This window comes from Podarcis liolepis, assembly GCF_965112155.1.
Source record: "Podarcis liolepis genome assembly, chromosome: 11".
In the NCBI taxonomy this organism is placed as follows: Eukaryota; Metazoa; Chordata; class Lepidosauria; order Squamata; family Lacertidae; genus Podarcis; species Podarcis liolepis.
Genome location: NC_139565.1, coordinates 39,006,752 through 39,019,869, shown reverse-complemented (window position 1 = coordinate 39,019,869; position 13,118 = coordinate 39,006,752). Strand labels below are relative to the sequence as shown.

General features: G+C 38.2%; 1 protein-coding gene across 23 annotated transcripts in view; it reads left to right on the top strand.

The window, feature by feature from the left end:
• MAST4 (microtubule associated serine/threonine kinase family member 4) overlaps nt 1-13,118 on the top strand; it is a gene marked incomplete at its 5' end in the record, with an annotated part of 205,950 nt that overhangs the window by 154,114 nt on the left and 38,718 nt on the right. For all 23 annotated transcript variants that reach the window (XM_083465133.1, XM_083465127.1, XM_083465134.1 and 20 more), the window contains 4 exons: nt 2,168-2,269; nt 4,374-4,506; nt 8,419-8,486; nt 9,070-9,155. In XM_083465133.1, the coding sequence (XP_083321259.1) occupies nt 2,168-2,269; nt 4,374-4,506; nt 8,419-8,486; nt 9,070-9,155 (389 nt within the window). The remainder of the gene's footprint in view (nt 1-2,167; nt 2,270-4,373; nt 4,507-8,418; nt 8,487-9,069; nt 9,156-13,118) is intronic.

Here is a 13,118-nt window from a genome sequence, read left to right as displayed (position 1 = left end):
TTTGAATAATGCTGGAGTTTTTAAGAACATTTTGGAATTTTAAAAAAAGGCTTGGCTTTGCACGATGTTTGGTAACATTAAATTATTGATAAGAAAATTGATTCCTAAGTGCACTTTTAAACAGTATCTTTGAGCTCAAACTGAGCTTTTATGGTTTTTATATAGGTCTCCTTTATTCCCAAGTATGAAAACTCCCATTTTTGCTACCTTTATAGTGTTCATTTCAACATAAATCCTTGCAGGAATGCCTGCTGTTTGCTGGAACTAAATTGTGGGAACACACTTTGGGTTTCTGATGATGCAATTGTTGTCAGTTCCCAGCTGTGACATTCAGTGGATGGCTGTGTCTCCTGCTGCTTGGCACATTGTTATTGCTTTGCATGGCTAAGGGAAGTCACAAGGCATCTGAGCAGCTTGATTTAGCTGACATATTTGTATTAAGGTCAAGGTCAATCTGAGTTTAATGTTTTCTTGGAGCAACCTCCTTTTCCTTTCCTGGGATCTTTTTGTTCACAAGCTCACCTAGTATTGCAGGTTTAAGCATCTGATACAAATAGTAATGCATTCAACATTCTAATGTTTGCTAGACTGGAATAGTGAAAATCATTTCTCTCGTTTTGTTTCTTCTCTCAAATTTGCCATACAATAAAATGCAATAAGCTATACATACCGCCTTTAAACTACTAGGTATTTAAAAAAAACTATCCTGAACTTAATTTTTCATATTGTTTTAATTAAGAGTTAACATGTATGGGATTTTAACTCACAAGTAAAAAAATATTTTGAAAAGTAAGTCTCTAGTAATGCAATCAACCATCTAACTTGGATTGATTCAGATTCACACTCGTGGATATCTACCAGTACACTGGAGAATAAGTTGTGACTGTAATTTGAACTTTATCCTGCAGCTTCTATTATTCAGACAAAGAAGTGGCTTTTTTGCGATATGAACAAAGGAGCGTCAATATCCTTCAGACAGGAGAAGCAACATATGGCTTCTTTGCATTCATTAGGTCTCTGAAAGTCTATTCTTTGTTACTAGACAAAAAAAAGTTTGAAAGAAATTTGGAATGCAGTACAAAACCTCTTGCAATTTCTTTCCCAAGCTTTTTCTTCAAAAAAGTGCTCTTTTTGTTCCCATTCTTTCACATTATACTTTCAATTTCTTTTCTGATCATCTACTGAATTTGCCATCCCAGTAATTCTGCTTAGATTACTCACCTGCTATTTTCCCCCATGTACATTTTATTTGCTGCTGCTTCCACAGATAGAGGTAAAATGTTTACTCCTAAGGCAGATGATTGCACAGCTCGTATCTAAGGAAATTTGCTCTCATCCAGCAGTGGCAGTCCATGTGCAGAAGCAAGATTCCATCCATAGATTGCTTTGCTAAACATAATCTGTGAGCACATAAACATACAGTGTTGGGGTTTGTTTTTTTAATTAAAAAAATCTTTAATCCAGCACCTATGCTATTCCAGCAGTGATTCTTAATGAACTGAGTTCATATTTCTACCACATGTATACAGTTGGACAGATGTTCACCCTGAGATGCACATAGCAAAGGCAAGATTCAAATGTAAGAACTAACTAGTTTGTACTGTCAATCCTGACATGACAGTTCATTGTTTGGGGTGGTAGAGTGCACCGGTGGCTGCATTAATATGGTTTGGAGTTAGCTGAGCTACCAAACAGTTAGCAAGTCATTTATATGACTTACCTATAAATGTTATCCTTGTTTTTTCAGTAAATCCAGAGCAATTTATGATAACATTCAAAACAAAATTAAAGAAGAACTCCTCACAAAACCATTTCCTTACAAGCCCTCTTAAAACTAATCTGCCAAATATGTGTACCAAACTATGGGTTTCCTTCTACAGCATGACTATTTTACTAAGCTTTCTCTCGCCCTTGCACTAAGATGCTCCCCTTACATAGGAGATGGATGGACACACACACACACTGTCACAGGTCATGCATTTAACAACAGAGGCATTGCTATTACTTGTGTCAACATGGTGGCTATGTTGAGATGGTAACCCATGTGACTGTAGAAATGATTGTGTTGGAAGAATATACAGTTCATTTCACTGTATTACGTTTGGTTTGTCATATTAATTCTTTCTCTATGTCCGTATATAACATCAAGTCTCTTTTTCTTTATCAGGCCCAAGAACGATCAGAAAGCGGAGAACTGGCATTTATTAAGCAGCTCGTTCGAAAGATTCTTATTGTCATAGCACGTCCTGCTCGCTTACTGGAATGTTTGGTAAGATTATGCTTATTTTAATCAGTTGGGTTGCTGTTGAAGGTCAGTGGAAGGGCTCCAATGAATGAGCGCTTTTCATTCAATATTGTTGCTTTTAGTACATTTTTAGTATGCCCCACCCCCCCAACAACGAATTGCAGTCATAGATTGGGATACTGTGTAAGCATTCAATAGTGGTGAAATTGTTTTTTATTTGCCTTTCTTGATCTCTGGGAGCAAGTGAGTGAAAGCTAGGAAAATAGAATGCAAATGTTTGAACCATGTGGTCTGTGGATTGAATGCATATGTTCTGCTTTATCCACTCTATTGGTTTATTGAAAGATAGTGTTTTGGCTGGTAGGTGTGTAGTGTTTTTCCACCCTTTGTTTATCTTTTGTCATTTTCAAAGTTAAGGTTTTATTTCTTCACAAGCATAGGTTTCTGTGTATTATTACCTGTATGCCAGAAGTCCATGCTCTTACATTTTAGAGTAATGATTATATATATACCTGTTTGGGAGACACTCTGCAGGTCTCCGTGAAATCAGTTGCTTACCGTGGAAAAAGATTGCAGCCAGCCTCATATTTTACTAAGCTCCAAGTGGCTTATCACTTCATGTATTTATAGGTGTTTGGGATGAGGGTCATGGTGAGGAAAGCTTATTAGTAGCGATAGGTGAATTCTCTAGTGGACTGGTTTGGAATGGGTCCATTTAAATCAGATTATTTTAATGGATGTTTGCTAAATGTCCCAAACAAATACTATATAAAATCAGATTTGTTCCAAGTTTATTAGGCACGAGTATTTTCCTCACAATGTAATTGGGGAAGAAATGGGGCCTAGAGATTTCCCTGCCGCACCCATTTATGTGGGGTGGGGGCAGCAGAAAAAAAGGTGTTGCATAACCATTATGGCCTCTAGTAGTAGTAATAGTAGTGGTAGTACTAGTAGTTGTTATTTTACAATTGTTATCAAAGTAATTCAAACAAAGCAATGCAATAAAAATAATGGAAGTACAAATACAAATAAACAAAACGAAAAAGCAGTTCAGTATAGCTGGAAGAGACTTAAATCATATGAGGAAAGGTTACAACGTTTTAGAAAAAGGCAAGTAAGTGGGAGCATGATGGGGTTGTATAAGGAGCAAAGAAATTTTGCATCAGCTGTTAGGTGGCTCTTACCCAGTGCACATCAGCGTCGACTGCTGTCACAGATATCCCTTTAAGGAGTCTTGTATGCACTTCCATTTTAGGACTGTCTTCTGTTTTGAAAGAGAGAGGGAGAGGTGGTTTTGGTGAAACAGACTGATAAAAATGGGAAACAATAAATCACCTTCAATACATCAGTGCCATCACAAAATGATTAGGTGGGGGTTTGTGGGGGAGAGAGAGAGAGTGTGTCTACAGCTGGCTTTGGCACTGAAAGGATTTTGCCTTCCCCATATCAGTAATCAGTCATAGGTGCTAATAGAACTTTAACTTGTCACCATGTTTGTTGTGAGCATTGAGGAGAGGCAGGACTGAGGAGGATCACCATAAGAAGTCTTGCGGGAGTCACACGATGGCCCCAGGTTGGAGAGCTGCTTTTGGCCACAACATACCCAGGTTGCTCACAGAACCCTCAGAAGGGGCCATAGTAGGCTTAGGAGTCAGAAAACTCCCTGAAGATTTACTCTCAGGATGGTGACAGGGGCAGCAACGTCAGCCAACAAACAGGTTGCTCAGTGTTTGGATCGTTGCAAAACTCTGGCAAGCTGTAATCAATAAAGCTGCCTTCAGTCAGTCTACATTTAGTCATTGCCCCAAACAATAGAACTAGCTGTGCACGGTACACAAATATATATGAACGGAAACATTTGAATTGCAAAAGGGAAATAATGTGAAATCTGCTAGAATAAAACTGAAATAAGGGGAATTTGTACACTCTCTAAAGTTTAGATTTTGTTGTTCTTTCCCTTTGATTGCAATGATAAGCCATTCCACAATGGTTGTGGCAGTGGTGGTGTTTGTAGCGTGTGGGGATGCTATGCATCAAAATTGTTATCATAAGAAAGGCATCTTAATGACTTGCAAACAAATTAAGTAAACACAGAAGATCTCTGCAGTGATTTTTCTTTTCTTTTTAGGAATTTGATCCTGAGGAATTTTACTATCTTCTTGAAGCTGCTGAAGGACATGCAAAAGAGGGACAGGGCATTAAAACTGACATTCCTAGATATATTATCAGTCAACTGGGATTGAATAAGGATCCATTGGAAGGTATGAGAATGCCATGGACTAATAATAAACAGCTCTTAAATCAAGTTTATTATGTTAGCTTGTTCTACTTTCTTTATCTAGTTTACTTCAACCTTTATAATGATGTACAAACAGCATGGAATAAAATATATAATATTTTATCTATCAAGTGTTAGAAAATAGCAAGTTGTTAGCAAGAAAAAGGAAGATAAAGGATAAAGCCAGTTCATTTTTCATCTCAGGAGGTGCATTGCTGATAAAGGAAGATACGACTGAGCTTCTCAATGCCTTCCCTCATTAAATGTTTTCATGGTGGAAATTTGTGGTGCGACGTTTAGTGGTTTTGAGAAAAGCAGGGACAGCTGCAGGTGAGGTCAAGTCATAGGGCAGGATAAACGAAGGATGATGTGAATATAAGTTATATTAGAGCATATCAAAACATTCTTGGATAGTCTGGATAATTTTAATATGATTCACTCAGAGAACCAGAAAGAAGTCATTGGGCAAATCTCAGTAGTAAAGGGGGTAGCAGCATAGATAAAAGTAACGCTTTTGAGATGGGTTTTTGTATGTTAATCTGATTTAAAAGAAAAATTCAGGGCAGTCCAGAGGTATAAAGTAAGTGTGCATAGAATTTCAGCCTTATATTTAAGTAAGTGATCACACTCTCTATCCTTGTATTTATATAGAACAAGCCACACAGAAATCTGTCTCTAAGCAGATACAATTCTTCAGAACAAAAGACATATAGACTACATGGCCAAAGCTTTTGGATTATGGTCCTAGGTTGCTATTGACTACTTAGTTTTATACCAAAACGTTAAATATGGCATGCATTCCTGTCTAGGAAATGTATTAACCTCCCATGGGAAACAGTTAGGTTAGTCTTCTTGCCTATTTAAATCAGTATAGCAAATTGCCCTGGTTTAAAACAATCCTTTGGTTGGCACGTGGGGATAGAACATGGAAATACACCACTTATTGACCTTTTTTAGTATTCTTTAGTATTTTTGAAGGATGAGGACAGCTTGTAAAGGAAAAGGTAAAGGTACCCCTGCCCGTACGGGCAGTCGTGTCCGACTCTAGGGTTGTGTGCTCATCTCACTTAAGAGGCCGGGAGCCAGTGCTGTCCGGAGCACCAGCACCAGCGCAGCACACAGAAACGCCGTTTACCTTCCCGCTATAAAGCGGTCCCTATTTATCTACTTGCACTTGGGGGTGCTTTCGAACTGCTAGGTGGGCAGGAGCTGGGACCGAAAGATGGGAGCTCACCCCACCGTGGGGATTCGAACCGCCGACCATATGATCGGCAAGTCCTAGGCACTGAGGTTTTACCCACAGCGCCACCCATGTCCCTTGAGGACAGCTTGACTTCCCCGCAAAAACATGCAGTACCTGTTTGCTTAATTAAATAATTTAGCCACATAGTTAATTTATTGCAAGGTTTCATTTCTTCAGGCTAATCAAACAGTGATTTAAGCCCACTTGCCTTTTTAATGTTAAAACCATATAAACAAAATTGGACTTTGAATAGGATTGTACTGTAATTACCGTATTTTTCGCCCCATAGGGCGCTCCGGCCCATAGGGCGAACCTAGTTTTGGGGGGCGGAAATAAAGGAAAAAAAATAAAGAAAAAAAGCTTCCCCAGCCCCCAGAACAGGCTGCTATCTGCAAGCCTAGGGAGCCTGGCGGGAAGTCGCGGCCGGTCTCCCCAGGCTTGCGGATATCTGCCCGAAGCCCGGGGCACATGCCCCAGGCTTTGGGATGCAGGCAGCTCTCCGCAAGCTATGGGAGCCCAGCGGGAAGTCCTGCGGGCTCCCAAGGCTTGTGGATAGCATCCTGAAGCCTGCATTCTCCCCATAGGATGCACACACATTTCCCCTTCATTTCTGGAGGGGGAAAAGTGTGTCCTATGGGGTGAAAAATACGGTATGCATGTTACAACAACGTTAGCATGCAGTGGTGCTTTCTGTTGCATAGTTCTGAAACTTATCTAAAGAAACATGCGATCCCATCTGCAGATTTTGAAGCTTGTTAATAATTTCAGTGGTATGTAAATTCAGACACATTGAAATAAAAGTTCAATAAGTATAGTTCCCCTATGAAACTATAGGGGAGACTCCCGTTGCTCTGTCCCTGCTTCTGACAACCTAGCAGTTAGAAAGCATGCCAGTGCAAATAGATAAATAGGTACCGCTGTGGCGGGAAGATAAACAGCGTTTCTGTGCGCTCTGGTTTCCGTCACGGTGCTCTGTTGCACCAGAAGTGGTTTAGTCATGCTGGCCATATGATCCAGAAAGCTGTCTGTGGACAAATGCTGGCTCCTGAAAGCAAGATGAGCGCCACACCCCATAGTCGCCTTTGACTGGACTTAACCATCCAGGGGTCCTTTACCTTTACCTTTTACCTTCATTGTTAGTATCAGGTCAGCTCTAGTTGACTAAGTTTATAAAAACAAGTTTATAACAAGGATATATTTTCAGTTGTAAGCGAGTGAGCCTCTTAATACGACAATGAAATTTGTTTTCCAGTAATTGTGCTTAGGATTTCAGCCTTTATGTTTTTCCTCCTTTTTGTTATAGCTTCTAAAGTATCTTTTCTTCAAGTGAAATGATGCATGCAGTACTTCAAGATAATGCCAGATAACCTATACTGTACTGAAAGCAATAGCACAACAGATTCATCATTTATTGGAGCCTGGTTGTTGTATTTCAGAAATGTTCCCTGGGGAGAAATGTTTCCCCATGGCTTTTAAATTACCATCTTTACCTTTTTGAATCATGAGTCTTTAGAAATGGTTTAAATCAATGGAATAAAAAAGCAGATGTTTAATGGTATTTAGATGAGTTTTAAAAAATGTCTTCAGGCATTACAAAATGGTTCCTTAACTTCCTGCTTCAAAAGCTGACTCGTGGTTTCATTCCATTACTACCTACTGTTTACAAATAATGTGTGTTTCTCAGATAATGGTTATTTTGCAAAAGTAATGTTTAAAACGGAACCATTTTAATTTTCTTATTTATGAATATAATTTTTGGATTGAGAAGGTTGTCAAAGTACATTAATGGCTTAGGTCTTGCCAAGCCAAAAAAAGCGGATGGGAAAACTCACTCTCAGCACTTCCATGATAAAATCCCATATTTTCTAACTTACTAGTAAAGCTAATACAAAGTTTTTTGTTGTTGTTGTAGGTGGCCATGTTGGCTTTGATTTAAAAGAAACACCTACATGCATTCTTGACTTGGATTGTATTAATGATTTCTTCCGTGTGTGTGTGTGTTTAGTTTATGAATTGGTTTTTGCTCTTATGGGATGGTTTCCTTTGTGTTTTATTTTTTAAAGCTGATGTGAGGATGGCTATACTTAGCCTCCACCGTTGGAGGCAGCTGAAAACCAGAGGAGGGGAGAGTGCTCTTGTGCTCAAATCCTGCTTGTTGGTTTCCCATAGGCAACTGTTTAGTCACTGTGAGAACAGGATGCTGAACTAGATGGACTGTTGGCCTGATCCACCGGGCTCTTTAAGAACAGAAGAAGAGCCTGCTGGGTCAGGCCAATAGCCCAATATTGACATGTATATACTATGGATTGGATCCTGATATGCGCTCAGTGGAGGTACACTAGTGCTGGACAAATGGGGCAAGGTGGAGATTTTTGCCATTTCCTCTTTTCCAACCACCTTAAAATTTTATCAGGGAGGTGGCACTACAAATACTTTTTTTAACTATTACTTTCATTAGCGTGACTTTGTATTATTAGTTCTTACCCCAATTTAAATGAAGATGTAGTTGAACTTCAAAAGTGTTATGCCTTAAGTAAATTGTATTTCCCTGTATCAGTTAAAACATTGCACCCTCTGTCTTTTAGCCCATTATTTTAATAAATATTCAAACTGTACTCTTAAAATATAGTGTACTTTGTTTTTATATTGTAGAAATAGCCCAGCTAGCAAACTATGACAGTGGAACTGCAGCAACTCCAGAAACTGATGAATCAGTTAGTGTAAGTCTTTTGCTACATTGGCCTATGTTTTCTTATAATGAGTTCAAAATAAACAGTTGGCTGTATTGTTTCATTTCATTATCTTATAATGTGCAGCCTACATCCTATTTGTCTTTAGTAATCAATATAAATGTAGCAATTATATGAGAAATTAGTTTGGAGGGTTACTTTCTTTATTCTCTTATTCATGTGTTTAGTTGTAATCAAAGACCACTCTTTTTTGACAATATTATTTTTGCTTTATAGTAATATAAAAAATAAAAATAAGTAATTTGTGCATTTTGCAAAATAGAAGAGAATGGTTATCTGCACTGCCATTCTATTCATTAATCAAGCAATTTGTCCAGTAAGAGAGCACTTCTAGGACTCAGCACCTAGACCTTCTGTTGTTGTGTCCATAACCTAGGTTTAAGGTGCCATTTAGCTCCTAGCTTTCACATCTCAGTTTCTAACACTGGTTCTAAATAGACCCACTTCGTATACAGTGGTATATACTGTGGTATATACTTCGTATACCACTGTATATTGCAACTTTTTATGCCTAGTGTAACTGGATTTATTTCTTTTTTAATTTCTTTTAAAGAGTTCCAGTGCATCCCTTAAACTTAAAAGGAAGCCTCGTGAAAGTGATTTTGAGACAATTAAGCTGATTAGTAATGGAGCATATGGGTGAGTACTCTTATAATAAATAAGACTCATAGCTTTGCATGCAAGTTTGTATACTATTCAAAATGAAACTGCTTACTTCTTGGCTGAAAAACAAGTTTGTATAGAAAAATGTAATTAAATAATTCTTCTCCTGGTAATGAATAGCTCTTAAATGGGGAAAGGGGTTCCCATTTATTATTATTATTATTTTATCTTTGGTAAAACTTCTGCTTAAAATAGAGTCTCTTTACCTTGCATAATATGCAGCACATGCATAAAGCCTATGTTGAAATCATTTGTCTTTTTCATTGTTTTTTCATTGTTTAGCGTTAACAAAACACATTCATTGGTTTTCTTTATTTGTTTGGGTTATTAATGCTAAGTTCAAAAGGTTAGAATTCTGATCCCCTGTGTTCAGTCAAATTGGACCACTATTTCCAAGTAAAAAGGTAGCACTTACTAATAACTTAGCTGTTAAGCATTTTAGTACCATTAAACAATAAGTATACTATTTCTTTTGTGGATGCAAAGCAATAAACTGTTTCACAGGCACTTAATGCTGTTTATTACTAGTATAAACTGAAAATAAAGTTAATGTTGTCAGACAACATTTTTCCTTTTGGTGTTTTCCAGGCCATTAATTTTCTGCAGTCCCATAAATAAGTGAGGTCTAGCTTATGGTTCATTGATTTATTTTCAGAAATGTCACCGGGTATATTTTTCTGATGTAGTTCATTAATGTTTTTATTATGATAGTATAACATGCTGTTTCTTCCAAATGGAAGCATTTTGAGTGAACCAAATATGTATGTATATAAAAAAGTAAAGGGACCCCTGACCATTAGGTCCAGTTGTGGACGACTCTGGGGTTGCAGCGCTCATCTTGCTTTACTGGCCGAGGGAGCCAGCGTTTGTCCGCAGACAGTTTTTCCGGGTCATGTGGCCAGCATGACTAAGCCGCTTCTGGCGAAACCAGAGCAGCACACGGAAACACCATTTACCTTTCCACTGGAGCGGTACCTATTTATCTACTTGCACTTTGACGTGCTTTCGAACTGTTAGGTTGGCAGGAGCAGGGACCGAGCAACGGGAGCTCACCCTGTCATGGGGATTCGAACCGCCATTCTTTATTTGTTTGGATCTGTTATGGAATTAGGTGCCTTCATTAGAGAGCTTACATGATGTGTTTCAAAATAGTAATTCTTGATTTTGGCATAATTTGGCATAAATTTATCAGATTTATTAAGTTTGATCAAATAAATATGTGAACCTTTTGCCTAAGTTTCAGTAAATATGTTTTTTAAAAGCTGGCTGAGAATTGGAGGAATAGATTCATTTGTATGGGGGAATAAATTCATGTGAATTAAAATACTTTATATCACATGAGATACACTAGGCTATTGGGAATGAATGGTTGAGAATATACAAGAAGTTAAACAAGCTGTGAATCAGTAAACATGTAGGATGCAGGCCAAGTCATTAATATCTTCACAAGCTGTCTTGTCTTAGACTTTCCTCCGTAAGCCAAATCTTGTGTTTGTTGCACATAAATTGTTTATTGTTGCAAATGCAATGTGTTCTCTCCCCCCCTTCCCAATTATTTTAACCTCAGAACAGAAGTTTCATTCACAATTGTTGCACTTGCTTAATCCCTCATCGGTATGCTTTGGTGAAACAGTTCAATAGCTATTTCTAGTTTTGTTGAAGGTTACATAAATACAGTTGCTGTCACTACAATTAGGTCTTCTCAAGACTTTGCTAGTGAGCAGCAGGGAAATAAACATATGTGGCTGATACATACACAAAATAATTAACAAAACCTATTGTTAGTTGTGTTGCTTTAAGTTTGAGAGGGGTGATGCTCTTTCGCTTTGGGGATTAAAGGAAGAGTGCTTATTCTCATTTTTTCTAGTAGAATAGAAAGCATTTCTAAATAAACTATCTAATTTGTAGAGATTACTATTAGCACTGTGGGGAAAATATTTCAGATCTTGTCTTTGCCAGTGTAGGGACACTTCTGCCCTATTCTCATCCTAATGAGCCATCCATAATGGGTTAGATCTAGACAAAGAGGCGGGGATTATTTTTTGCCCCTTTCCCCTGCAGCCCCCACCTTTACATTGTTCCAGAGCAGGGGTCAACAAACTTTTTCAGCAGGGGGCCAGTCCACTGTCCCTCAGACCTTGTGGGAGGCCTGACTATATTTTGGGGAAAAATAATGAATGAATTCCTATGCCCCACAAATAACCCAGAGATGCATTTTAAATAAAAGGGCACATTCTACTCATGTGAAAACACACTGGGACGGATTTAAAAGGCGATTGGGCCGGATCTGGCCCCCAGGCCTTAGTTTATCTACCCATGTTCCAGAGGGTAGTGGCATAGATTTTGGGGAGGAATAGGGGATGGCAGGCAGAAGTAGGAATCTGAGAAAATTGCCTCCCCTTCCCCAGGGCCTCCAGCTGGCCACTACCCTTCATCCTGTGTTTTCTGAGGCATATTTTGGAAAATATATACTCAACAGGAGCTCCATTTGGGTGTAAGGCATGTGCTTTTTAATAAATGAATTAACATTATTAATTTATTTAAATGCCAGTGGAGGACAATTTGATTAAAAAGGGAGCACAGAAATCTTTAATGCAAATAAATAAATGAACTGCCCTAAATATGGTGCTCTTAATGAAGTTTTTTGGCCTGTAAACTGACTGAAAGCAGGAAAATAATGCTTTTATATGTAAAAATACGTTTTCCTAAGGTTAAATCGGTCAAGTGAAAGAAGGAAAGCATCACTGTGTTTTTGTTTATGTTTATCAAGATGTTGTGCACGCATAGTTGGCTGATAAACAGCTCTTCTTTCTGATGCACAGATTTAAAAGATACTTACCTTATGTTTGGCCATTAGTGTTCCAATGTAGTTTGACTAGATTCCAAAGAACAGATTTGTGAACAAAGGAGTGAACCTGAGGTACTTTGGACTGCTACTGCAAAACTGCTTGTCTCTATTTAGCACTAGGAATGACTACAAAGGAAACCAGACGTCAGTCTCTGGATGTGTGTGATTTTCTGCTGTGTGTACATGCCCATTGGCTGAATCTTGACCTATATGCATGAGTTTTTCATAGCATTCTACTTTAAAAACAACAACAAAACTTTATCGAAAACAGTATGGATAAACAAATATGTGGCTGGATTCAGACATACGCATACTTTAGAGTAGACCTATAATAATACGTCCCATTGAGTCCAATGGGTCTATTTTTAAGTACATTTGGATCCAGCCTATAGAATTAAATAGAAGATGTAATAATGAAAATGAGGTGAGGAAGAATTGGAAAAAAGCAAATTAGATTAGGAAAATCAGTAATGTCAACTGTAATGTGGAACCCTCACAAGAGAATCACTTGATTTCAAATGTACAGTGGTACCTCGGGTTACATACGCTTCAGTTTACAGATGCTTCAGGTTACAGACTCCACTAACCCAGAAATAGTACCTTGGGTTAAGAACTTTGCTTCAGGATGAGAACAGAAATCGTGCTGCGGCAGCGGGAGGCCCCCATTAGGTAAATTGGTGCTTCAGGTTAAGAACAGTTTCAGGTTAAGAACGGACCTCTGGAACGATGTAAGTTTTTAACCCGAGGTACCACTGTACCTGGTCTGTGCAATAATTAAATATTAAGGACTGCAAAGAAGTAATAACATTCACATTGTTATGTTTTCATATAGACAATGTGCCAAGGAAGATTTCAATTGAATGCTATTGAATGTTCTAGCAGATCGGGTTTTAAACAGGATGCATTTGTTCCACAGTGTCATCTGCTGTGCAGTTTCTCTCATGCCATATTAATGGTACTTGTGGTCTTGAGTATGTGGTTATATGCCATATAGCATTTATGTTTAAATTTTGTTAGAGTGGTCCATACTGTGTATGGTGTATGGCCTATTCATTCTTTCACACAACTAATTTCAGTTATTGCTTAGACTC